The 27,597-nt window shown below is 42.1% G+C and overlaps 1 protein-coding gene across 1 annotated transcript; it reads right to left on the bottom strand.

Annotated features, from left to right (window-relative positions):
• Positions 1-360: 360 nt before the first annotated feature.
• Positions 361-27,499, bottom strand: pamr1b (peptidase domain containing associated with muscle regeneration 1b). Its single transcript, XM_074632267.1, has 14 exons — positions 27,030-27,499; positions 19,327-19,503; positions 18,217-18,342; positions 17,549-17,663; positions 14,078-14,295; positions 12,729-12,836; positions 10,140-10,310; positions 9,777-9,968; positions 8,907-9,578; positions 8,649-8,825; positions 5,615-5,681; positions 5,202-5,431; positions 2,128-2,501; positions 361-1,401 (listed from the first exon to the last, which is right to left on the bottom strand). The coding sequence occupies exons 1-14, from the start codon at positions 27,181-27,183 to the stop codon at positions 823-825; spliced, it is 3,360 nt and encodes a 1,119-aa protein (XP_074488368.1). The 5' UTR covers positions 27,184-27,499; the 3' UTR covers positions 361-822.
• Between the last annotated feature and the right edge of the window lie 98 nt (positions 27,500-27,597).

The raw sequence follows: 27,597 nt of genomic DNA, 5'->3' as shown, positions 1-27,597 counted from the left end.
ATAATATATTCTTCATTGCCCCCTTTTGGAAGCCAATATAAGCTGCAGCTCCTCCATCTCACTTCTGAATAATGGAGGAAGGTCAGAATGGAAGTAATTGATTTAATTTGACCACAGAAAAGGGAATTGATCTGTGAGTAACGTGCTCCGTTTATGGTTGTGAAAATGGTGCTGCTCTGACCTGGATTCAGTTGCCTCACAGCGCAAAGCCCACTGTGTGCTTCAAAGAGCAATTATAAGGTGTTTCTCTTCACATCATCTCAATATGACGACGGTAATGAGTCAGTGGAATATATTTGTTCGTGCATACATGCTGAGTTTTTACACTATGATAAGAAAAGTAATCACACTCAGACAAGCTTTACCACGCCCCCACATTTTCTTTAATTAAAAATGTCTTTCAATACAATATGTACATCTCTTTGCGTCATATGAATTGATAGAATAATTCAGTACATTACAACATATATATACATACCAAATGAGTACAATACAAACCATCATCAGCCAGAGGCGTGAAATGGTTTTCTGGTCATTTTCAAGTCTGTAACCTCAGGCGGAGGAAACCTGAACACTGAAGTTTTTCTGATGATGCCCAGCACATCTAATGTGTTAGCACCCCCTTCAGTTAGAGCACTGTGTTGTCCAGTGTTGTCCAGTGCTTCTGCTTTGAGTGAGAAAATGCCCTTGTTCATGAAGAAAAAAAAGATGAGAGAGGATGAAATAGACTGAAAAACAGACGAAGAGGACTGTAAGATGTGAAGCCATTTAAATATTTTAGAAGCATAGAAGGAACAAGTTGAGTCAGACAGCAGGATTTTTTCATTTCATATTGCTCTCTATCCAGTCTTTGAAGTTGGCTACACGTGTGTAGACTGTGTAGAGGTCAGGATTGCACTCCCCTTGGTCGTAGCCAAAGCTCACCAGTCCCAGGAGCCTCCACAGCCCTTTGCTCTCTGCCTGTGTTACGCGGAGAGAGGCCTTCTGGTCGTTGCTGGCTTGGTTCTCGGTGAGGGCAGGGAGGACGAGGATTCCCCCCGTGTCAGAGGGACATATGTTAGAGGGCTCGTAGTCAGGCTTGTGGCTGGCACAGAGCATATTGTCCGTGACGCTGACTGGCACACCGTTACGAGCATACTGCTGCTCACAGGGCACTACGTCGGCGAGGTGAACGAGCCCAACCCTCGCCTTCTCGTCGGGACCTAAATTTGAATCGGGCAGCGGAGACCAGCCTGTCACAAGCCCTTTCCCAGAGATCACCTCTTCTTCTCCCTGGCTGTGTGAGAGGCAGATGGGCAGGACCTTCTCCCCGATCCTCGCTTTGTCCAGTAGCTTGACCACGGCTATATCAGAGTCGAGAATATGGGGGTCGTAGTTTGGATGAACAGCAACGGAGGCCACCTAAAGGAGAAAAAGGATGGACTTAATGTGCAAGTTTGGTTAATAGTGATCATTAAAGGGACTATTTGTAACTTTCAGAAATGCGTGTTAACAGCGACACCTGTGGCCATTAAGTCAACGAAAGTCAGCGTCGGGCTCGCGCTTGCTCGCTCTATATAGACATGAACGAACATCGCTCAACACAGTGAGGCGACACACGTCAGCTAAAACCACAATATCACTATATTTCACCTGCTTGGCAGTAATGTTAGCTGACCAGACAGAGGTCTCTCCATGAATCACTGCTGATCCTAGTGTTGGCTTTTCCGGAGGCTGAAGCAGTGGGGCTCCGCAGCGAGTGACGTTATCGTCTCCGACCGCAGCCGGAGTGAACAGGGGAGACACCGGCACCCGGTCGGAGACGATAACGTTTCTCGCTGCGGAGCCCCGTCACTTCACAAGAAACCTTTGTTGGTCTGGAGGAGCTGCAGCAGTTATTTCTGCACAAACGTCCATTCACTAGATATTCTCAGACCTAAACTAACTCTTCTGCAGTGTGTAGTGTGCGCGCATGCTTGCGAGGTGGAGCGAGAACGCGCGCGTTGTGTGAGTGAAGACAAGCAGGCAGAGGAGCAGCCTGAACAGCGTAGCCACATGCGAGCATGCATGGGACACCGACCCGGTAGATTTATACGTGTAAAAAGTTACAAACAGTCCCTTTAAATGGCAAGATCTCCTACAGCTTACCTTCAGGTCTTGAAGACCTTTACTATCCCTGCTGTCGTCACGGTACTGCTTCCCCACCACCACCTTGATCTCGGCTGCGTCCAGAGGATACACCTTCCCCAGCTCCGTCACACAGTGGGCCGCCACCACCACCCTCTTTTGGTTCACCAGAGCCCCGCTGCACACCAGCTGCCAGTCAGGAGCCTGATCATGGCTGCCAGTTTCTGCTGCAAAAACGTCCCCCCTCAGGGGCCCTGCTGCCTGGCTGTCTGCCTTGGTCACTTTGGTCACCTTGGTCGCGGCTCCGTTGGTGGAGCGGCGGTAGATGGCTGCCAGCCAAGGCCAGTGAGCCTCCGCCGGCCTCTCTGTGTCAAAGGTTGGATGCTTCCCACACACTGCCAAAGAGGAGGTGACGGGATGAGAGGACCAGAGAGGAGAAGACCACAATCAAGAGGAAGGGATGGTAAAGGAATACAGGAGAAAAATTAGACTCACATTGAAGACTGTGTCAACACTAAGTGCTGTGGGACTGTCTTTGATTTGTCTTTCCATTCTGAGGGCTTTTATTTCAAACGTGCAAAGCAGTGGCATAGATACTATACATATTAAATACTCAAAAAGACACAAACTTGTGAAATGTGAGAACTCCTAACAGTTAGATTCATTGCATGAAGACTTCTTTCATGAGTTAGAGAAGCCTTAGTGCAATCAAATCATATAGCAATAAAATCTCCACATAGTCCTTAAACATACTGTAGATGGATATCTGTTTTACCTACCCTCTACAACATGTTCATAAAATTCACTATGGTAGATTCAAACATCTTATTCCCGTTATCATCAACCAAGTAATAAATAAACAGACTTTATACATTTTTTTAGACTGCTTTTGCTACGTTGTTCCACAATATGGTGAAATGAATCCACCTCCAGGGTTTGTTGACATTGTTATAGATGTGTGGACCAATTTTATTAAAGGTAAACACAGCTCACAGGCCCAACACCATTCCAGGTTGGTATTATGGCAGGCTGTCCACGAAGAGCACACAGCAAATAGTGATTGAAGTGGCTGGCCCAGTGTGTTTTCCTTCTATTCTGAAGGAAATTAAGAACTATTTTAAGATGACTAAGTCTGAAGGCGAAAGTGGACCACTCTGTGTGGAAGAAGTCTCCTTAGCAACGTTATTACATTAATGGGTAGGTACAGTGTGACTGGATCTACACTGCAACAAAGCAGTCCCATCTTCTGTATATGTATGCTTTTTTAGGGCTGTCAAAGTTAATGCGATGACTCGTTAACGCAAATTTGTATTTGATCTTTGGGAGGTTGTAGCGTCAGTTTTAAAGCTAGAGTGAAGATACTGGCATCATATGAATCTACAAAAAACTAAGGAATCCATTGGTACCAACCATTTCATACTAGCTTACACTAAATCTTGGTGAGGAAAAACTGGCATGGCCATTTTTTAAAAGGGGTCCCTTGACCTCTGACCTCAAGATATGTGAATGAAAATAGGTTCTATGGGTACCCACGAGTCTCCCCTTTACAGACATGCCCACTTTATGATAATCACATGCAGTTTTGGGCAAGTCATAGTCAAGTCAGCACACTGACACACTGACAGCTGTTGTTGCCTGTTGGGCTTGAGATTGCTATGTTATGATTTGAGCATATTTCTTATGCTAAATGTACCTGTGAGGGTTTCTGGACAATATTTGTCATTGTTTTGTGTTGTTAACTGATTTACAATAATATAGACACTCAGTGGCCACTTTATTAGGTACACCTGTACAATCTAGTAGGCTACAATCCTGCCATAAAGTTAACTTTTATGATACCTATAATGTTTAGTTTTTTTCACTGTCATAGAGGTGTTAATTCAATCACATGTTTAGCACTGAGGTCATAAATAGTGGTGGTGTTGGACTGCATTATGTTGAGAGGTTTTTCCAATATTCTGCCCCCCCCTCATATAGGGCTGTCCTCGACCAAAGAAATATTTTTTCAACTGATCGATTAATTTAATTGAGAGATCAGTAAGACTGAGTTTCTCCACAAAGAATCACACACTTAAAATCTCGTGTTCAGAGATGCGCTCAGAAGTTTCTTGGAAATAAGTCATTCTGCATGAAAAAAAGCACAAAAAACGACTAATCGACTAAAGAAATCTCAGTCGACTAAGACCAAAACGACTGACGATTAGTCGTCTAATCTACTAAGATAGGGGCAGCCCTCATTAGTTAATAACACCTCTTAATACAATGTAGTCCAGTACAACTCCACTGCAAACTACAAGCTCAATAATAAACAGATTTCTGACAATGTCAACAAAAGGTATGAATTTATGGCAGAGCTGTTGCATTGAATTGCAATAGATTGCATAGGTGTACCTAATAAAGTGGCCAGTGAGAGTATATACACATACATTTGCATAAATCAAGCATATTTGCCCACTCCTATGTTGATAAGAGTATTAAATACTTGACAAATCTCCCTTTAGGCTAACGTACAGTTGGAACAGATTCAAAAATGTGTAATTAATTTGCGATTAATCACGATTAACTATGGACAATCATGCGATTGATCGCGATTAAGTATTTTTAATTGATTAACAGCCCTAATGCTTTTACATAAACTGTTGTTGCTGCTGCCGATGAAGAAAGTGGAGGGACTGTTGTGTATGTAGGTTGTCCATTTAATTACGTCCTGGACGGCGCCTTGTTTAATCAAAGATGCTGATTGCATCTATCTCACAGCTCAGCTGTAAATGTCAGCTATTGGCTTTTGATCTTAGTAGCTTAGGGAAGTTACAGTGAGTGGTGAGGAGAGGACTACAGCTGGCCTAAGAGACGGGCGAAGATGCTGACAGTGTATTGTTCAATGTCAGCATTTAGAGGTAATATTTTACAGAAGGGCTGCTGCATGTGACCATATTGGACTGTTAATATTGCTTCATTAGATAAATGTCTGTCTGAGTGACCACATCGTAATTTTGTATGTGGGTGTAAATCACTGTATTAAAATCTTTGTCAGTGTGTGTGTGTTCTGTGAGAGTGTTTTCCAGACAACTATAGTAGTGCTCTGCTGCCCTCACCTGGCGAACAGGACACATGGCGCCCGCTCCATTTCCCAGTCTTCAAGCAAGTGCGGCGAGAACTGCCAGAGTGTTGGTAGAAGGGAGAGGCACATTCGTACTCTATATGGGCGTAAAGATGGTGGAAGCCCTGGGGCAACTGGGAAAGCACTGGGGGACCTTTAGTTGGTCCGTCAAACTGGAACTGTCGGCCAAACCCAGAGGAGTACAGCTTGTGCACAGGTGTCTTTCTGAGGGGAGAACAGGAGGCCAAGGGTATGCAGACATACCCTTTAGGTTGAGTAAATGTTTTGGGATGTGAGTGCAGAAAAATGTACTGTATGACTTAATTTTGTCAGACACTAAAGGGCATAATAATATACAGTGCTTATGTATGTACGTTATATAACATAAAGCGCTGGTAATAAACATACCTGGATGTTGCTTGCGGTGGCAGAACTCTTTGTCTAACCAGCTCTGACACTTTGGGCTCCCGGCATGCTGCAAATAAACACACATTTATGAACACACATACACACACATAACACATGCAATACACACATAACACATGCAATACACACATAACACATGCAATACACACATAACACATGCAATACACAAACCAAAGTGCCATCAACATCAGCTGTGATTTGAATGGAGCTACTGTAGCTGGAACAGTGACTCACTGACTGGACCGTGGGGATATATCATATACTTTATGAGGGTATTAGAAGTTAAGTAATGTTGAGTTGGCCCAATTAACAAGCAGAGTGTACAGGCAAGTAGGCCATCCAATCATTTCATTCAGGCAGAATGAAATGATTGAACGGGCTTATTACAGACCTGGGACCGCCACAGATACAGTATTTTTCTTTTCTTTTTTTTGTCAGAGCATTTGATTTATAGGCCCTTTTCACAGCAGCCAGGTATACAGGTGTAATTGATGAAATGAATTATGGTCCCATTCTACTTAGTGTATCACGTCCTTTGCAGTGAGCCAGCATGCACAATACCAGGGCCCTGGCCCACCTAAATGGATCAGGGCCATAATTAATATGGTTATTAATTACACCTGTGTTTGCCTTGCAATCACAGGGGGCCTATTGATTGCTGTCGGGGTGTAAAAATAATTTTTTTAAATTATTACAAACAATGCTTCCAAAATAAATTGGCATCCCCATATCTTTAAAGGAAAAGTTCGATATTTTGGGGAATACACTTATTCGCTTTCTAGGCAAGATGAGAATACTAACACTACTCTCATGTCTGTAGGTTAAACATGACTCAGTTAGCTCAGCTTAGCATAAAGACTGGAAACTGGGGGAAACAGCTAGCCTGGCTCTGTTCGAAGCAAAATCTGCCTACCAGTACATCTAAAGCTCACCAATTAACTCGTTATATATTTTTTGTTTAGTCCGTACAGAAACTGAGGGGAGAAAAACAACAATTTGAGCTTTAGAGCCAGACTAGCTGTTTTGTCCTGTTTCAGTCTTTTTTCCAAAATGTCGAACTATCCAACCAGGTTGAAAAGAAAAACTTTGACTTCTGTATATTCCTAGTGTGACGACCTTCTCTGTCCTGTCTGCCTGTTACTTGGTTTGTCCGTGCAGGTCTTGGAGATGGGCCTGGCAGAAGGTCATCAGTGAAATGGCAGCACCTGGGCTCATCAGCAACACTGGCAACACCTTATAAAAAACCCAGCTGGAGCTTAGTTACTGGTTTCCCCCTCTTCCCTGAGACACCCATTTGGTTTGGTGTTGCTGCACCATAAAACATTGCACTTACACCCTTTTCCACTCATGCACTCACTTACACTACTGGTTCCACATGCCACTGTCAGTTTAAGTTTTCCTCTTATGTTTTCTTTAAATCAATAAATAATTTAATTGGCTTGGATTGTATGCATCTCCCTCTTTTATCATGGCCATGCGGGTCTGGTCTGTGACACCATAGCTCTTGAATTCATGAGGAAAGTCGAGCCACGGACAATCTGACCACTTACATTTTGGCAAAGAGCTGAAGAGCATCCAGACCAAAATCTATTAAGAACTAATTAACATTTAAAACTCCAGACTTTATGGATTATTGTACTGCAATCATACTTTATCCATTAGCATTTAACGTTAGCATTTGTTTAGCATTTTAGAACCCTTTACTTACTAGCCTTTATATCTACAAGTCTGATGGCCTGATATAAAGTGAGAAACTCATGACATCTTATTAATGAATAACTCATTTTCTAATAAAACACTAGGTACTGAATGTTTGTACTGAAAAAAACTTAGATGTTATACCTTATTAGGAGGTGGTAACTATTTATCAATGCATTAAATGGATAGTTGGGTGTTTTGAAGTGGGGTTGTATGAGGTCCTTATTCATAGTATGTGTATTAACTGCAGTAGATGAGGGTCGGCACGCACCCAGCTTGGAGAAACCGACAAGAGTACTGACACCGGAGCAAAGCAATATAGTGCTGTGGACGGGGACAGCAGAAAAAAATTATTTTAGCAACCACAAAGAAAGGCTCACCTAAAAGAATTTATATCTGTTTATATGTAACTTTCAGAATATCCTTGTTATTAATGACACCGGTGGCCGTTAAGTGGACTGCAGTCAACATCCTGTTGTTCGCGCTCCGTAGGTGTGAGTGATCATCCTGGGCATCGGCCAAAACAGTGACGTGACGTTACATTACAATCACATATCACCGTTACTATCTTTAATGTCCAATCTCCATGATACTAACTAGCTTGCCATTTACAAATTACTTCATCAACTAACGTTGCGAAGCAAAATCGTCCCGAGTCGTTTACATAGAAATCAGTCCACAGGCTGTTATTGGCAACCGAGAAAGTTGAGGACTTTTAAGTTACATTACATTCTGTTCACGCATTGTCAATACAAGCAATTACTACAGGTAAATTGTTACACATAGTACCTTTAAGTGTACGCTATATTTAGAATATTTTCACTGCCTTATCTTGCCATCAGACAGCCCTTTCCTTCTCCTTTCCGACAGGAACTGAACTGAAAGTGAGCCTTATCTGTGCTCTCTCCAAAGCCAGCACGCTCAGATGCCAAAAACAGTATAGATACATTTCATTTTCGGTTTGGTTCGCTGTGGGAAAATATTCTAAATATAGCGTACACTTAAAAGGATATACATTTTTTTAGGTGGGTCTTTCTTTTAGGTCGCTAAAATACTTTTTTCTACAGTCCCCATCCACAGCACTGTATTGCTTTGCTCCGGTGCTGGTACTCTTGTCTGTTTCTTGATGCTGGGGGCGTGCCGATCGTCATCTACTGTAGGTAATACACCTACTATGGATAAGTTATACAACCCCACTTCAAAACACCCAAACTATCCCTTTAACCATCAGACAAAATGCTGTACGTACATGCCTACAGAAATGTCATCTGTAATTAAACAAAGTATAAAAACAAAGTGACCAAACTGATGGGAGTACCTCTGACACAGAGGGGTTGCTGGCCACTCCAGGTACCATTTGGCTGGCAGGTGCGTCGGGCATTACCACTGATAGCATATGATTGGTTACAGAAGAACTCCACTGTTTGAGGCTGCGCCCCGGGCAGCAGCTGGTAGTATCCGTGGTAGAGGCGAGAGAGAGGAGGGCAGCTTCTCTCTGCAGGAGGGGAGCAGACAGATGAAGGTGAAGACCAACAACAAGGGGATGATTTTCATTTATTTATTTTTTTTCTCTTACCGCTGAAGCTTTGGTTGACTTCTTTCTCCTTTTCTTTTTCTTTCTCCTCCCTCTCCCTCTCCAACTCCTCCTTTGTTTTCTCAGCAGAACCTTTCTCTGTCTTGTCCTCTTCAGTTGTTGGCTTTTCCTTTGGTTTTTCCTCTCCTCCCGCTCTGTACATGGTGTACTGTGTAATGTTGACTCTACTGGGAAGGATTTTCCTCCCTGGGTCTGGGGAACCTATGGTATTATTTTCTCTCTGTGTGTCCTTTGTATCCCGTATAACTGTGTTGTTCTTTGTCATTTCCACTTCAAATATCTCCACTGTGTTTTCACCCTCGGCTGTGATGACCGTCCTCACCTTGGTGTCATTAGGGCCGACTTTGTTTGCATCTTTTTTTCCGTTCACCTGCTCCTCTTTTCTTTCCTTCTCTTCTTGCCCTTTGTCTTTTATCACAACTATTTCTGTGATATCTGTTTCCAAGTTTGTGTCCGGGCTGCCTTCTTTTCTCTCAGGAGGCTTTCCGACCTCGGGTTCTTTCTTTTCAACTGTATTCAGGCTGTTGTCTGGGCCTTCACTATCCACTTTATCTTTGCTGCCTCCGGTAGGTTTCTCTGACCCAGTATTTCTCTCCTCTAGCTCTCCTTCATTCCCACCCTCAGACACAGTTTTCTCAGTGAGAGTGTTATTCACTGTGGACACAGAACATAAAGAAAGATCATTACAGAATTGTCAGTCAGCAGCTGATTGTAAATCTTTTTGTTCAAAGTTGGCTTGTCATGCGGAATGGCTCTCGGCACTGACTCATTTTCTGTTTGTACTTTTGTACTCTTTGCACTGACTCTTCCGTTTCAGTTCTAATCCCCATTATTTAAGACACTCTGTCTGACCTTGGGTGCAAACAGGAGGAGTCCCGCTCCAGGTGTTGTTAAGGAGGCATGCTCTCTGGAAGCTCCCGCTGAGCTCAAAGGGCTGGTAGCACAGGTACTGTAGAGCAATGAGGACATCATTGGGTCCATAAACCAAGAAGTGGTCCCCGTGGGTTGGCTTGGGTGGTAAAGTGCAGACTCCTTCCACTGGCACTGGAGACATGAAAGGGAAAATCAAGCTTTTAAATGCTGCAAATCGTCCTTTTCCCGCAATCTGCACCATCTCTGGGGCAGTATGTATGGCATCCAGACCCAAGCAAATGACAAACATATGACTTTACCAGATCTCAAAATGACAGAAAACTATTCCCATCATTATCTTACCGCACTCTGGGGCAGGCGCACTCCAGGTGCCGTCACTCAGGCAGATGGCGGTACGAAACCCCCGCAGCTCGAAGCCACGGTCACAACTGAAAGCGATGCGTGCCCCCGAGTGATGAAACAAACCCTCTGTGGATCCATGGTGGGGCACTGGAGGCCTGTGGCATCCCACCACTGAGTGGAAATACAGGCATGCACGTTTTATTCATGAACACAGGTTGTCTTATTTTCCTGTTTTCTTAACTGAATGCTGCATCTTCCAAACTGAGGCGTATATAGGGGATTTAGGAGGCATTTCTAGCATTCCTCAAACATCAGTTTATTGCGCTTCCCGGCTGTAAAAGACCACACAAATAGACCTTCAGGTGTTTTGCAGGTCAAACAGGTAGCACATAAACAGAAATCGCAGCTCTCGGACTCATTACTCTTCATTTACAAATATCCGGAGCTTTAAAAAGCATAGCCTGCTACCTCAGAGGCTCATTAATGAGTAATTTCACCCGTCTTGGTAAAGTTCACACTAAGACTTTCGCGCATGGCTTGTAAATAGATGCAATAAAATAGCTTTAGTCAAACTGTTTAATTTTCCAGTGTTGTAAAAGTGGATTTTATGAAGCGGGGTAGCAGAGATTGGTAATGTGGGATACTGTGTGTTGTGTGACAACCTACTGCAAAATAAAAGTATCCATGTCATAAAAGGGGAAATTATAATTATTTTGGTGTTTTGTGTTGTGCATTTTCTTTGTGAATAATATAGTATTGAGTTTCTATTTTACAGGCAAACTACATATGCGCACGCAAAATGCTGTGGTACCGGACTGCGCCGCCCACAACTGAGCTCACACAAACCCAAACACATATGTTCACACTGTGAGATGATGCCTTAGGACGTTTTCTGTGTTTTGGACTTTAGCTTGGGTCCAATCCATGAAATGCACTGTCTGCGATTTTATAGCTCCAAACTAAGGAACCCTCCCTATAATCTGGGTGTTTTGCATTATGCCATTTTCAATGTGAAGTCCCTTAGGGGATGGAGTATGCTCTTTACCAGCCAAAAGAGGATAATTAAACTGTAGTTGACCTCCTTTGAATATATTTTTTTGAAGTCAAAGCATCCTGGCGTGCTGTGGGTGTCGTTGTATTGCATTTAAATGATCCCTCTTCCACATCAGATTTTGTCCACAGACATAACGAGATGAGTTATTGGGGTGGAATGCAAACATACGACGCATAACGACTCACACTGTAAGTAAATCATCATTCCTTTCGTCAATGCCTCGGAAACTATGCTCAACACTGCACTCCAAAACAGATTAGACTCAAGAATAGATTAAACCGTGCCAGAGAGAGAAAGGAAAATAAATTATTTCCTATCTCGAGTTTCTACAATAATGTGTCAAGGCTCTCTCATACAGAATGAGTTTTAGCTCAGGCTTACAACAGATGACAGGTTGATTATTGAAGACATAAAATACGGCTGCTTATGTCAGGTTCGTACTTAAAATTCTCCAGGCAGAAATGTAGACGACGTTTTCCTCTACAAAATGTCAGACATTAGCGTTATTCCAGCTCTCATCCATTTAAAATTAACAGCTGAGGATTCCTCATGGGAATACAGATGAATGCACACTGTGTGGAACGAAACTCCTGTCTTTTTTTTTTTACGGGTGGAAAAGCTGGCTCGCGTCATAGAAGTAGAATTGTTTCACCATTCGTTTTATAGAGCCTTAAAAATGCCACCACGAGAAAAAAGTGAGTGGGGTTCAGGAGGCCTGTTTCTGCAGGATCTTAAGGGAGGTGTATTGGATATAAAAACAAAAGTTAGGGTCCAGACACTCATAAATAACAGACCCTTATAGGCCAACCACACCCTGATTGAGCAGTACCTCACATCATGAGAGGAGTGGCTCTACCAGTATGTTGTAAATAACTGCAAATGTCCGGACAGATTTAAGGTGGCATATGGTTTGCTGACATTACCAAAAACATCAATACCCCCCCAAAAAAACACAGTATTTTTCTCTTCTCCTCATCTTTGATGCTTTCATTTCTTAATCTGTTCACCATTAGTTGGTTCCGTGCTGCTTAATTTCATGCAAATATGTTTTTTAGATGGTCATTTGGATTTGCAGCATAACTGTTGAACTGCTGACTGGCCAAAGCTATAGCTGGGACTACACGGATGGAGAAGGCAGCTGGCCTGAACCAAGTCCAAACCACAGACATCTCCCATGTGACAGTGATTCACCGCCTGCCTCATGGCAGCAACAGTAAAAAAAAAGAGAAAGGAAAATGCTTTCAGGAAGAGGTCAATTCTTGCTAATTTTGTTGTAACTAGGTGTGTCTGATTTCATATGGAAATTACAAAAATAACGTATGCGTCAATACAGTAAGACACATGTCTTTCAGATGCCTGGAGAGATGGAAAATTCAAGTCATGCCTACAGATTGAGACTGATTTATTCTTTCCTGTGATCACAATCTGCCGGCATTTTTCTTTCCTCACTACCATTTTCCCCCAAAAACCATGAAATATCAGCATTTTTCAAGCGTGATCACACTACAGAGGCTTCAGTTATGTTACAGACTCACCATTTTCACACCTCCTGCCTGTGTAGCCAGCCAGACAGGCACAGTGGTAAGTGTAAGAAGTGTCCAGGATACAAGTCCCATCGTGTAGGCAAGGAGAAGAGCTGCAAGCTGTAAACATACAAGTGTGTGACATTAGGGTACGAGAGATGAGAAGAGAAGAAATGTATTTATTTGCAGTATAACGATGCAATCCGTGTGCCAAAAGGAATGGCTCCCACACCGAGCTACATCAAGGGATTCCTATTCGAAGCTGGTACCATTTAAATGTCATCTTTACTTTCCATTTCTAAACGTGTGTGGGCATTTCCACACAGAAAGCCTCTGTTTACTTTTACTAGATCTGGCTTAGCCGCTGGTAACGTATGCATCTGTGAGTGTGTGCGTCTGCACTTTTAGACCTTGAGAATGAGGACATTTCTGGAAAGAGAAGACATTTTGGTCAGTCCTGACTTTCTCATTGGGATGTTATGAAGGTTTTTCTGAAATGTGTAGGTGTCAGTCACGCACTGTTAAAGCCTTTTTATTACACACTTGGACTGTGACTTCCTTGGAAACTTCTTTCTTGTTTACATTTGTTGTGGCCCATTACTGTAAAGAGCCTCTTTGTTCATTGAGTCTGACTTTACAAATGACTTATTATTTATTGTCTATAAAGCAAGGACAGACTGTTGGGTGCTGTTATTGGGACTATTAGGACTTGGTTTTGGGTGTATGGTTAAAATTACCCTTAGAATAAGTGTTTAGGATTTGGGGTGGGGAATGCTTTATGACACAAATGGTCCTCAAATGTGCACCCAATTCAACTGTTATTGGGCCATTAAATGTGCGTTATCGCTCGCTATAAGCATCATAGATTTGAGTCAGTAGGGGCCAACTACACCTACTACATTTTGAAAGTAAAAGCTAAACTTAAAGCAACACTTTCGAAAACGAAAACTGTGAGAAATGTCACGTTTTGAACACAAACAAAACAACTTCTATAGGTTTAGGCAACAAAACTACAACTTCTTTAGGTTTAGGCAACAAAACCACTTAGTTAAGTTTAGGCTTAAAAGATTGTGTTTTGGTTTAAAATGATATGTTAATTACTACGGTCGCTAGAGGTCGCTGTCTTTTATTCCGTCTTTTGGTGATCTACCATGTGAATAGATGACAAAAGCTACTAGTGGGTGAAGCAGGGCCCTACTGACCCACATCTATGAGGCCACTGATAACGTCCCATTTAATTACCTGATAACAGTCTAATCGGCTGTCAAAGTATAGAAGTAGATTATTAATAGTACATAAATATAAATAGTGCTAGTAGTACTTTTGTTACTGTCATTAAATGACACTGGTATTTAACCTACCCGAGCTCTCCTGGAAAGTTGCGAAGAATCCGTCAAAATTCTTGTAGCCATCAGACACAAAGAGGATGTGCAGACTGTTGCCAGAGCTGTGAACCGGGGCCGGTCTGTTGTTTCCACAGACTCGAGCGATAACACGCGAGTTGATGCTGTCGCCATCTCGGACCTCCACGTAGTCATAACGACAAGAATGTTCGAACTCTAGACTCACCATCATGAACCTGTTCGTAAGAGGATGAGTGTAAAAAAAAACAAAAAAAAAACAGAAAGCAGTAAGTGTCTGATGAAGAAACATTAACATATTGCTAAAACGTTTTTTAAGAAGATTTTCAAAATAAAATGATACAAACTAAACTATCCCTTATTGGACATTATATTTACTGTTACCTTGACACGTTTTATGGATATGATGGTGACATGAAGCAAAGTTTGTGTTGTGTTTCTGCTATATCTGTGTTATCCTGGATTATGAGAGCACCTGTGTTCCCTGGAAGCGCCACACCAGCTGGCATCATGGAACCAAAGCTTTAAAAACTTCAGCCAGGAAACAACTAATGAACAGTAATCACAGCTACTAAATACATTAAAGGTGATTTGCCCCACTATTACATAGCTTACTGCTATTAATGGTGTGTGAAATGAGTTCCATTTTAAGCAGGTACCACAGCAGTTACAGATATAAATTTATGTTTTATAGTTTTTTTTAATGCAACCAAGATTTAAGGGAGAGAAGTTGTACGTGGCAGTAAAAAATGAAAGGAAAGGAGTAAGCTGAGATCATAACTAAAAAAAGTATCTAAGTAAGACCACATTATTACTGTATGCACCAACTTTGTACCAATATATATATGAGCTAAGATTAAATATTTGAGATAAAGCACAGTAATTGTTGACACTTGGCAGCAACAATTAAACAGCACATCAATAAACCAAAGCCTATCATTGGGTTTGTGGCTTTGGCAGATTTTAGAGACATCTTAAGAATTTTTCACCCTTATATTAAATGTTTATCTTCTAACAGTAATTATGTGCCTATTCAGCATTTTTAAGTACACATATAAATGCCACAACATTTATATAATTAGCAATAAGTACTGCTGATAAATAGCAAACCCATCCCAGTCTAATTTAGGATCTCGTTATTTCAGATCAGCAGCTATTAAATGGCTATGAAATATATCCATGAATGCTGAACAAACATGTTGATTGCACAACATTATTTCCAAAACAAGTGGTATAACTGGTGATTATTGGTTTGGAAGTTCTAGGTAATGTTTCCAAAACACACTTTGTGTGCTACATCACACAACATCAGGATATCCAGAAGGAGCGGCTCTAGGGCTTGTTTAAAATGGGAATTTACGTGAGTATAATAGCTGTTTTTGAACTTTACATACACTTTCAATTCATGAGCTGTTTGATTCAGTTGCAGTCAGAGTGTGACATTGAGAGGACACCAGCTGGATTAGGAAAAACACAAAGGAGTCTCCTTTCCCCTTCTCGGTGACTTCAGATGTAATCTCCTCGGCCTAACGTTGGAACGGACATGAATGACTGATGAAGTTTATACAAAGCACTGGCTTACTCCCAGATCTTCTAATTTTACCCTTCATCATCACAGACCCTTGGGTCAGGGAAGCTTAGACTAATAAGATAAACAGTGATGCTAAATGTTAGCCCACAGCATCTCCCAACAATTAATGCCAGTTGTAATTCATTAAATATGTTGTCTGTGATGTGAGTGTATACTGAGAGCCACGGTAGTTAAAGAAATACAGGAAAACCTTAATTCCCCAGTCACTCAGGCACAACACACAACTTTCCATTAGTCTTTCTCTGAGCACAGCAGCTCTGTTTAATTCAGGGGTTTTGTTGGATTTAAGAATTATATATATATAATATGACATATAAATATTAGTCATATCTATATTGATGCTGTTGATGTTGAATGTAATGCAACAAACCATTTCCGTATGTACGGCATGCACAGCCTAAATCTAACTGTATGGAGCTTCTGTTCTGCTAAAACCCTGGACGAATGCTCGCCTGTAAAATGCTGTATGCGTAATGGAGAAAATGACAGGAATAAAAAGTTATCACAGGACTGAAAAGCAATAACTTTCCTGAAAGAAAAAGAGGGTGTCGTAATTTCCAAACTTTGCTGTAGACTTGCCATCCGTCCAGGACATACGTCTTGCAGAAATATCTGAACTGAGTGGAAATTTGACTTAAGCAGGTCAGCCGTTAATAACTTCTACAGATGGACAATGAAGAGCCCAGAAAGTGATGCTGTAATGCCGGATGAAACTGAGGCGATTTAGACTCTATTGCTACAAAAGTTTGCAAAATACTTCTGTTTCCAACAGCCACATATTTATTTGTAAGTTTCGGCCATTACAGTATATCCACGTCAGCTATTATTTGTTCACTTGTCAGCTATGTAACCCTCTCCATTAGAGGGATTCTACATTTGAAAGTAGTTCCAATGAAAACTGTTGACAGGGAAGTATGTGGATTATTAAGAGTAATAAGAGAACTAGTGCACCATTTCTGAGAAGCACTTTGCTGTTGAATCTTTTAATGTAATTCTTGGCCACGGACCACCACTTTGGTCCAGACTGAAATATCTCAACAGCTTTTGGATTGCCATGAAAGTTTATAGCCTTCAGACATTTTAGTGCTGTGATCCAGTGGGTCTGAAAAGTGAAGCCAATGCTGAAGTGCCTTAAATTTGCATTCTTTCTAATAGCCAGCAGGGGGCGACTCCTCTGCTGCAAAAAGAAGTCTGATTGTATAGAAGTGTATGAGAAAATGACCCTACTTCTCACTTGATTTAATACCTCAGTAAACATTATAAACATGAGTTTATGGTCTCAATCGCTAGTTTCAAGTCTTCTTCAATACAGCATGATGTTCATTTAGTAAAGTATGGTCCCATTTAGAATCAAATAGACCATAAAGCAGGGTATGCTTTAGGGCGTGGCTACCTTGTGATTGACAGGTCGCTACCACGGCGTTGATGCTTGAAACGGCAGTCAACAAACCGAATGGGTGACGTCACGGTAACTACATCCACTTCTTATATATACAGTCTATAGTTTGTAGCCTACAGACTTTTGTAGTCCCCAGTTCTAACTTGTGTCTGGTATTATGATGAAATCTTATGACATTCCCATAAGCCTAAACTGTACAGATTAGTGGTAATGTTAGCGTGCGAGCACTAGATCGTGAACATGGTAAACATTATGCCTGCTATATGTCAGCATGTTAGCATTGACATCATGAGTTTTATGTTTGAAATTGTATTAAACCTGTAGTTTTACCCATCATGCTTTGTGATAGAAAAAATCAACTATTATCAGTGAATATTATCACTAACCTTCCTGATGTAACCTAACTGGTGTGCTCTGATGACACAGGTAGGTAAATGAGGACCATTGAACAACTCTAGTAGCAGAAGGTTTATAGTCTCACCTGAGCTCTATAGTAAAGGGACGATCCACCTGGATGGTCCACTCACAGCGAGCATTGTTGGGGTAGCTCTCGAGCACCAGGTGGCCCTGCCGTTTACGGATCACTCCTCCACACTCTGGAAAACACATGGGAAAGAGTTGTATTTTGGAAAGTTGGTGCTCTTTAAATTTCAGTGGCAGTTAATTACAGCTTAATTGTTATTTTTGAGGGTCTACATTCTGCTGCTTTGGTTTCCGTTCAAACCGAAAGCAATTACATTTGAGTTTCCAAAGCCACAACATGACGAAACGTAAACACAATATGCACAGGGGCAACAAGGCATTCAGCAGCCTTTCCAGGTTCTGCTTTTAATTAAATGCCTGTTTGTTGTGCCCCTTGGCAGAATATTTGCATATTGAGAAAGCCATAGTCAGTGTCCAAATGTTACATATTAAATTGTTTTATGGGATTCCCAATTGTTGACTCCGACTTGTCATTCAGCTCCTAACGGAAAACCTCCTGGGCAATATGGCAGCATTCCAAGCTGGCATAGTTATCCCAGATGAGGATAAATCAGCAGGGAAGGAATGAACACATGTACATGGTATTCATTTCACTGACAGAATAAAAAAAAACATTTATAGCAAAGCCCCGTAGGATCCGTTAATTGGGAGAATGATGAGACTTACTCATGCAATCTCCACCGGACCAGCCAGGCCGACACTCGGCGCAGTATTTGCCAGCAATGAAGAAGTCATCCCTTGGGCCCCATGTCCCATTGTTACAGCGCTTACAGTTCTCAAATATACTGCAACCTGAAAGAGAGAGAGAGCCAGAAACAAAATTACAGTAAAGTAATTAAAGAGTCAGGCTGACGAGGTCTTTTAAAAGGGTTATTATTGTTTGTCAGAATCTGGAACACTTTCCCCAAACGGCGTGAGCCGTGTCACCCGCATTCATCTGACCCCTGCAATGTTTTCCTTTAAATATGCTAAACACATTAAGCACGTCTTTAACTACAACAGAGCACACAAACATATTAGTGCCTCCTGAAATAGAAATGTGGAGAAAACCCCCTTAAATGACTTCCTGGGAGGATGAATTTTCACTTAAGAGACTGCTCCGTCCACGTGGGACTGAAGAGCAACATCTGACCTAAATACATGTATGAATTTTAACAAAAAAATGGGCTGTATATGCACACAGAGGCTTCACACATTTTTGTGTTTAAGAGTAAAATGTGATTTACAAGACAGGTATCCCTTAAATTCAGAACAGCTGTTTGTTTTTTTTCCCCCCTAAAAGGAAAACACGCATACGTTCAAGCTGTGAAGGAAACATAACATACTTCTACGGGCGGATGGCATATAGGAAAATAACGTGAAGAAAGCAAGAGTTTGGATGCACATGTGTGCAGACATCCCCAAGTGATTATATTCTCACGTATACACGCACCCGTATTTCTTACACAGACAATGATACGCTCATCTCTGAGTACAAGAAAAATGGTCTTGTAGTTGACCTAGAAACAAATTAGATCCGACACAAATATTTCCAGGCTTTCTGTCATATTGTTTGTAACGCTACAGTGCAAACAGCTGTGCGGTTGATCGACATCATTTGCAAAAACTGCACTGCAAATATTAGAGAAAGACTTGGAGATGGAGATTTATGGGCTGACTGGAATCAGCAGACTTTACAAAGAGAATGCCAACTTTTTTATTCTGTTCAACGTGATAAAGTTTGCAACATCTCATACAATTGAAGCACTCATTCAAATACTTGCAGTTATTTTTTACCTGGATGGATAATGCAGGGGTCACACTCGTTGATGGCGTTGCGGCAGCACGGCACCGCGTAGCCCACCGGCTTCCCCTGAATGGGACATTTACAGCGGATCACGTCGTACTCGCAGCAGCCTCTGCACATCACGTTCCACTCTGGGCCCGGGCACTGGTTGTACAAATACCTGTAATCTAGATGAGAAAACATGTCAGGGTCACTCAAACAAGCAAGCAGGGAACATGTGTTTATATAAGCATCATTATGTGAAGAGGAAGATGAGTCAAACATGGAGAAAAGTAATGATTGGCCTTGTGGGGGAAATGTGAGCAGACACGGGTTGTGGTCAGGAGAAGCCGTGGAAGGATTCTGGTGAGTTCAGTGTTTACGCTCTGCACTGGCTCTCTGGTTATTTCCACTGCCATATGGTTGGAAGCTCCTTTTTTAGAGAGACCGCAAGTCACTCTGTTCCTCTGTGTGTTCTCATACTAGATTACATCAGACAACAGGCCACAATGGAAGAGTCACTGTGACACAAAACAGAATCAAATTAATCAGAAAGTGCTTCTTCTTTGTAAAGTTTTCACCCAATAAACGCGATGTTTAATTGTACTGGAAACCAGCCATTCAAGGACCTTTTGAGCTGGAGTGGTTATTATGTAACAGTGGATTTAAAAAGCTGAGACAGACAAGTGGAAATTCTCTTGTGGCAGATGTGGATGGAGAACTAACAGAAGCTGCACTTTAAACTTGGCACGACGCTGGCGCAGCGTTTTATACGTGCCCTCCTCCTCCCAGCCCTGCAATCATAAGAACTTCCCTCAACCCTCCAACCATTTATTCTCCCTGACGCTCCCCCACCTAAAAACACACACGTTTTTATTTGTAGTGCCATAGCTGCACACAGGGCCTATTTGTTGTTCATATGAGTTTTGTGAAACCAAGACGACACAGATACACGAAAACAGACGTGATTCATCTCTTAGCGGTTGTTTGCAGACGGTCAACTGGAGAGGAGAAGCATAGATGTCTAGGAATGCTGCGAGTCGTCCCCTGCTGCCCTTCCACGTTAATGATATCGTAAATTGTATCTCAGTCGAACCACAATCTGGCCTTCTCCTCAGCCAGCTCTCCTAGCAGACACAGTGAGCTATGACGAACACACTGACCATTAATCAGACAGAAAGTAGGTTGTGCAATAACACTGGTTCAACTTGAATGTGAGTTTCTTTTGAGGACAGATTTCGTGCTTTATGAAGCTGTCGTTTAGCCGTTTTTATGATTCCTGTCAGTTTCTAGGGTCATTATTTATTGTTTTGATAACGTGGGCTCAGCTGGATTTGTGTGAAGTGTGTTCAGCAAGCCAGTCCCCACACGGGGTCGGTCCACTCTCTTTGCGGCATGGCGTGCGATTGAGGACTATGATTTAATGTCATGCAAATGTTTTTTGATCCATGGCGCCCAAACACGCCTGTCCATTACGCAACGCCCACGCTGTCACACGAACCGCCAGTGTTCTTGTGGTAAAATATAATGTAAACATACAACGCCTAAGCTTTGTCTTTTAATCATAGCTGACGCTCTTGCATCGTCTTGTTCTGTTTAGCGCGGTTTGCCTCCCTGAGACAAAAAAGGAGAAGCTCATAGTTTCTGCTGAGTGTCATATTTGTGGATTTCTTTCGACCATGTGTGTGAGAACCACAAACATCCATGGCATGGGCATCGCCTGCGTGTTCAGAGAGATGTCTGTTGAGACAAGGAGAGGACATTGTGCAAAGAGCTGGGATTATGCACCGTACTGCGAGTCAAGTATACTGTAAATATGCATTATGACAATGGCACAGCAAGTAACAACCTGCAACACAGTCTGTTATTCTCCTCAATATATTTATGTAAAATCAATTTAAAAAAAGTCTAGCCCATGCTTTTATAAGTACTCCACTAGTTTAGCATTGCTCTCTATAACATTGTCAGACTCACGATGGGCAGTTAAAAAATAAGATGAAAATCAATGCAGCAGAACCAGAGATATCGTCTATTTTATTCCACACATTCTTCCTCTTTGTCAAAACTTGGCACCTTCATTACCCACAATGCAACTTGACCAAAAAAGGTTCGGTCAGGGATTCGGTTGTGTTATTCTAGCGGTGTCTCGAGCCACTAGCCTCAAGCAGAGATGAGGAGCAGGTTACACAGAGGTCTGGTAAACTCACTACTTCGTAACTCCACACGACCAGACTTTTATTTTTTTTCCATTTTCAAACTTGTACTCTCAAATTGCCTCAAGTGACATCTCTTGAGGCAATTTATCAGATTTCACACAGCTCCCTCTGGAGCCACAAAAGGCTTTATGCAATATTTTTTCACATATGAAGGAGTGCTCCCCACCACCTGTTAACAAATCATGCAGAATTTGGAAGAAATGATGTAGCCTGTTGAAGCTGCTAATTGTTTGATTACAGTAGCCCAGGAGTCGATCCAAACTCTGGTCTGCTTTCACTCACATGCATTAAAAGGCAGTTGGATATTTTCAACGGTTACACTTTACAATAAGGAACACAAAAATGTGAGTAGTTACCAGGGAACAAATGAGGAACTAACTGCTAGTGAACCATTAGTTAATGAGTAACTCCTAATCAGATTGTATCGATTAGCTAATGATTAGTTAATTATTAATTAATTGAAAAACGAGAGGAACAAATATGGAATTGTTAATGAGTACTTCTCTAATAATTCCTAATGGAGGACTAAATAGTAGATAATGATGAGTTACTAGAGAACAGACTGGGAGATCCTATATTAATGCGTCATTAAGTAGTGATTAGTTCATGAATATATGTGACTTGATCATACTGAACACTTTCATGAGTTGTTCCTGATGTACTCTGAATCAGCTGCTGAGCGCCACAAAACTAATAACGACTTAATTACTGATTACTTAAACATTACGTTACTGTTTTGTGTTAATGATTCATCAATTATCAAGTCGTTGCTTATTTGTTCCTCAATCGTTTCTCAATTCACTAATCATTAGCTAATCTATACAATTTGATTAGGACATACTCATTAACTAATGGTTCACTGGCAGTTCGCTCTTCATTTGTTCCCTGCTAACTACTCACATTTTTGTGTCCCTTATTGTAAAGTGTTACCTTACCTTACCTCAACAACTACGACTGTTGTTATGACTGCAGTATGACCCAGATTACATAAATCAGAGGCTGGGAATTGTCAAACGAGAGGATGGACTTAGGCCATTATCGTCCACCACATCACTCGCCAATTGCAATGAGTAATCGTGCTGGATGAAAACAGTGTTTAAAAGGTGCTAGTCTGCCACATGGGGACTGAGAGGTGTTGACACTGGCTCCTCTACCATATGGGACAGCTTTTTTTGCTTCTTTGCTGAGGTTTGTAAAGGACGGCCGCCGGCCGGAGAGACTGTGTGAAATCTGATTTATGGGACATAAACCTGAAAGGGTAAAAAAGACTTTATGAGCTGGTCTGGTTATGTCATTACATGGGTCACTGCTGTGTGTCTTGTCCTCAGATAGAGAAATGACATCCTGTGGTTGTAACTGCCCTCAGTGCACTGAAGAAGAACAGATCTGTATGTGTCAACTATAGGGTTGGAAATTCATCTTCTGTCTCACCTCTTAGCCATCCAGATTCCCACTAGCTGTTTTCTTAATGCTCCTCCTTGAGGTAAATAAACACAGGCAGCAGCATTTTCAGTGTTTATTTTGCTGTGAACGGATTCAGTTTGCTGACCTCCAGCTCTGTTGATAAGGCTGTTATGTTTTTCTCTGAAGCATGACTCCGAGGGTTTCTACCCCAGTGCTGGACGCATGCCGGAATGCATCTTTATTATTTCTTTCTGGAAGGCTATCCCCTCTCCTTAATAGGTGTTTACTGATTTACAACACTTGAGATCATTTTTACATAACTTCTCTCTGGCTCGCGTCCTGGCAATTTCAATTTACTCGTGTTGGTGATAAGCTTACTGCCTTGTAAAAATACATCTGCGAAGGCTTCCAGGTCAACACCTGCAGGGTAACTACAGACCGGACAGTAATAATTTTAATGTGTTTTTTTTTTACAGCACTTTAGGAAGGTCTGAACAGCTGTGGAAGTGCACGTGTACAGGAGTAAGCCTATAGCGAGTGGGCGTTTGTGTACATGTATGAGCTGGCCTTCAGTGTTTGGGCTTTAATGAAATTATTTTTGGACACAATGTATGTTTTGCAAGCATGTGAAGATGAAAATGTCACTCCATTTATCATTATGTTCCCAGACCTGTAATTTAAGTCAACACTGTGGTTGTGCTGTTTGCCCCTGGCTAATGTGTATTTAATCACAAACTGGAAGTGATGACAGTTGTCAGACAAATACCATAAACAGGTGTGCATCCTATAACAAAGGTTGCTTTCTCATTGTGCCTCATGGCTGTGTAGACTGGCACCCATACCATCCAACCTGTCTGATATTTAGGTGTTTTGGTATAGTGTCTAAATATTTCCCCAGCGCACACAGAACTAGTATCGCGTGTGTGAAAGAAGACGCTGGCACCGAGCCATAGAAACACAATTTAACAGCAGATCACAAAGGGTTTTTTCCCCCCTCAGTCCTGCAGTGTATTGTTTGGCTCTTCTGGTCTAATGTTGCTGTGGTCTCTGCTTTTTTTCCATTCCAGATGTTGAACTCCTGTGTACTCCTCGACATGTCAAGAAGCGATAGAAATAAAAATAGCAGTAACACGGTCGGGCATCATGACAGACGCCTGGTTCAGACCTCTGTGTGTCACAAAGCACTCCCACCCAATCAGAAGCTCCACAGGACCGTGTTGTTAGCCGGCATGTCCCAGCTGCTTGTCTTTGATGTGGATCCAGACACTGACATCATTATTACCGGGGGCAGAAAAGATGTGGTCACGGAAATTCCCGCGAGTCCTGCGTGACCTCGCGTCTGACTTTACTGACCCTGCTGGCTCGCTAACCTCCACAGCAAACCCCTGACTTCTGCGAAGAAACGATAAAATGTACATGTTATTGTTCAGTTTTATATAATATATGCCTATAACTGTTCCACAACCCATAGAAAACCAGCATTACTGATACATGGATACACACAAAATGTGCTGCCGGTGCTGAATTTGACCTCACAAGCGACTCATAAGCCTGCGTCAGCTCCGAAAACTGTGCCATCATTTTCTGGAAGCAACATCCTCCGTACTAAATAAAAACCCAAGGTCAGTATTTGCTGTAATTCTGCATCAGCATCGACTTTAGCCAAGGTTCACAAAGTGCATCCTCCAGAGTGTCAAATAACTTGTATAACTGAGTTCTAATCTGATATAAAATGTCTTAAGAAATGCAGCTGGGAACATTGCTTTCTTTGGCCTTAAAACCAGTTATTATTATAGTTTGTCTTTTTCTTACTCACTTCTCAGAAACTGTATCTTATCAGTCTTGTCTTGCAACACACGGCTATCATAGCTAAGCTATTTTTAACTCACAATGTGGAGACAGTCATAGCAGAGCCCAGTGAGAAGATGGGTTCAAATTGCTTATCAAACACAGCACAATGCTGTGGCTGTGTCACCTATGTTGGACACGTAGTATCTCTATTCTGCTGGTTTGACTAAGTAGCAGTTCAATACTTTGGAAAATATGCTTCTTCGCTTTCTTGGCGAGAGTAAGAGACGATTGATATCACTCTGGCCTATGAGTGGTATCAATCTTCTCGAATAGTCATATTTTCCGTTAACGTTCAGCTCACCGAAATTCCAAAAAGCATATTTCCTCACTTACCCCTAGTGGCATCTAGCAATGCAGACAGTATCAGTTTTATTTGACCATGCTGCTCGCCACAACATCATGAAGTCATACTTGTTTCTTGCCACAATTAAGTGAGAACTCATGTCAGGATGTGTTCCCTGTGAAGAGAATGACAGGTTACAGTATATGTATATCCAGTGAATGAATAGTTTCCTCCTGACAAATTGGTGCTTCTTTTAGGCTGATGTATCATGGAAAAAGAGTTGTTTTTATAACAGCTGTGAGTGCACGTGCTGTGCATGTACTGTATGTGCGAATTCCTCCTCGCCTACTGCCCACAGCAGCTGTCTGGTATTTTGAGGTTGGAGTGATTTTTGCTATCATGGAACAGGGGAAACTCCCAGGGGAGCTCTGCGGGTCATTGCGTATCTGAATGTAGCCCGATCCCAGTGGTCATCCTGCAGATTTGCTTTAAATAAACTTCCCTCCGCTAGGAAACCACAAACCCGATGAAATATCCTCTTGCTCTATTACCCACTTTGGTGAAATGGTATCACACACACACCAATATGTAGGTCAAACAGGAGTCTGGGATGTGCACATTTGTTTTCAGCGTTTCAACTCAGAATGAACTCTTGAGTCTGATATGACACTATTCCAATCAGAGGCTTTTGTTTTTCTTCTTGTAACTTATATTCTGTGCCAAGTATTTTGCTTTCTTCAATGCGATGTGATTTTTACGTGTGCTAGCCTTGGTCTTTGTTTCCTCCAGTAGCCATGGCAACTTCCCAGTGGACCTTAGCTAAACACACTATAAAGAGAGTGTGCCAGAACAACAGCACTTCTCGGGAATCAGGTGGGAGGAGGATTCTAAACAGGAAGATGAAAAATGCCTCAGTAGGGACACCAAAACATGCACAACACACACACACGTAAACAGACGTCCACAAAGTCAGGACTTGTATGTAAACACCAGCTTTGCTTTAAGAAAAGGAAACTATTTTAGATTGCTCAACAGAAAAAAACAAAAACTCATCAATCATCAGCTGATAAAGCACGGAAATGAAACAAGCCGTGCCAAGAGTGACTCAGCTGACAACAACATAAGTAGGCAAATCTGCCAGAGAGAACTCTCTTAGTCACTGAAGCTTAACACAGCTGAGCTCTGCCCATCCCTTCATCACATTCACCAACATTACATATTTTACCACCTTGTAACCGTGTTGATGAGGAATCAGGCAGAGGGCAGAGGTTTGGTTAGGAGCCCTGGAGACGGTGTACTGTATGGTATACACATCACCACAGCCAGCGTGATTGACTCAAACGTGACTCATGTCTTCCTGTTGCCAGTTCAAGTGGTCACCCAGAGGTAAACAGGCAGAGACGCAGACTTTAGCATTTAAAGGGAAGCTCTCACACAAAAGGGAACGCGTGCCAAGATTCAACACCCCCATCAATACTCCAACCGCCCTCACTTTACCTCAAGGAATGTGTGGCCACATCCAATTATTATACTTCTTCTATTATACAGAAGAGCAGAAAAACAAAATTCTCACTTTCATTTCACACAAAGAACATCTGCAATGAGTAGTCTTTTTTTAATGGGACAATAAACAAACCCACATATAGGACAATATTATCCCTCATTCTTTCAAAACAAGAGTTGTAAAGTCAAAGATTGCACAAACTTGTCAGTGTCGCTTTCCTTTGCAGCCTCCTTTAAAAAAATCTGGATTTCTACATCACTGTCTCTTCTTTTACAAGCCTTTGCTGAGCGCTGTTGTGCTCTTAAAGCTTAGGAGGGAAGAGGCTGATGGAGAGTTGCTGATGCCGGCTTTTTTGAGAACAAAGAACATAAACCAAGAGTGCTGTGCCAAAATAATAGAGACGGGGAGAGAAAGAGAAGCAGGGAAGGAGAAAGTCTTTGCCAGTCAGTCTCTTACCGTAGGGCCAGGCTGTCCCTTGAGGTAAGGAGATGAAGAGGGAGATGAGGAGGAACCAGCCCTCCTTCCAAGAGATACAGATGCCAGTCCAGGGGATTGTGCGGGTGCCCCCGTGGGTTTGCCCCAGCTGCAGTCCCCGTCCCGCAGACAGCATGCTGCAGTCTGGAACTCTGTTTACTTTCTGAACTCAGCTGACATCACCTTCTCTTGGCCCTTCAGTCCTTCCCTCCCCCTCCCTCCATTTCTCCTCTCTCTCTCTCTCTCTCTCTCTCTCTCTCTCTCTCTCTCTCTCTCTCTTTCTTTCTCCCTCCTTTTCTTTCTCTCTCAGTTTCTCTCTCTGTCTCGCTTCTCGTTTGGCTTCAGGTTACAGCCCAGCCTCGCAAAAGGAGTTCCACTTGCAAGTGGTCTCCCAAAAAACTCCCCTCTCTCTCTGCTCGGAGGACGACGTCACTGGTCTTGAATAAATGCAGGCTAGACCGTTATGCTTAACTCATTATGGAGTCACACACACACACACATACACACATGCACATACACATTGAGGTGAAGCACAACCGGTGACAACCAG

Source organism: Sebastes fasciatus, chromosome 4 (genome assembly GCF_043250625.1).
Source record: "Sebastes fasciatus isolate fSebFas1 chromosome 4, fSebFas1.pri, whole genome shotgun sequence".
NCBI lineage: Eukaryota > Metazoa > Chordata > Actinopteri > Perciformes > Sebastidae > Sebastes > Sebastes fasciatus.
This window is presented reverse-complemented; position numbering and strand designations above follow the sequence as displayed.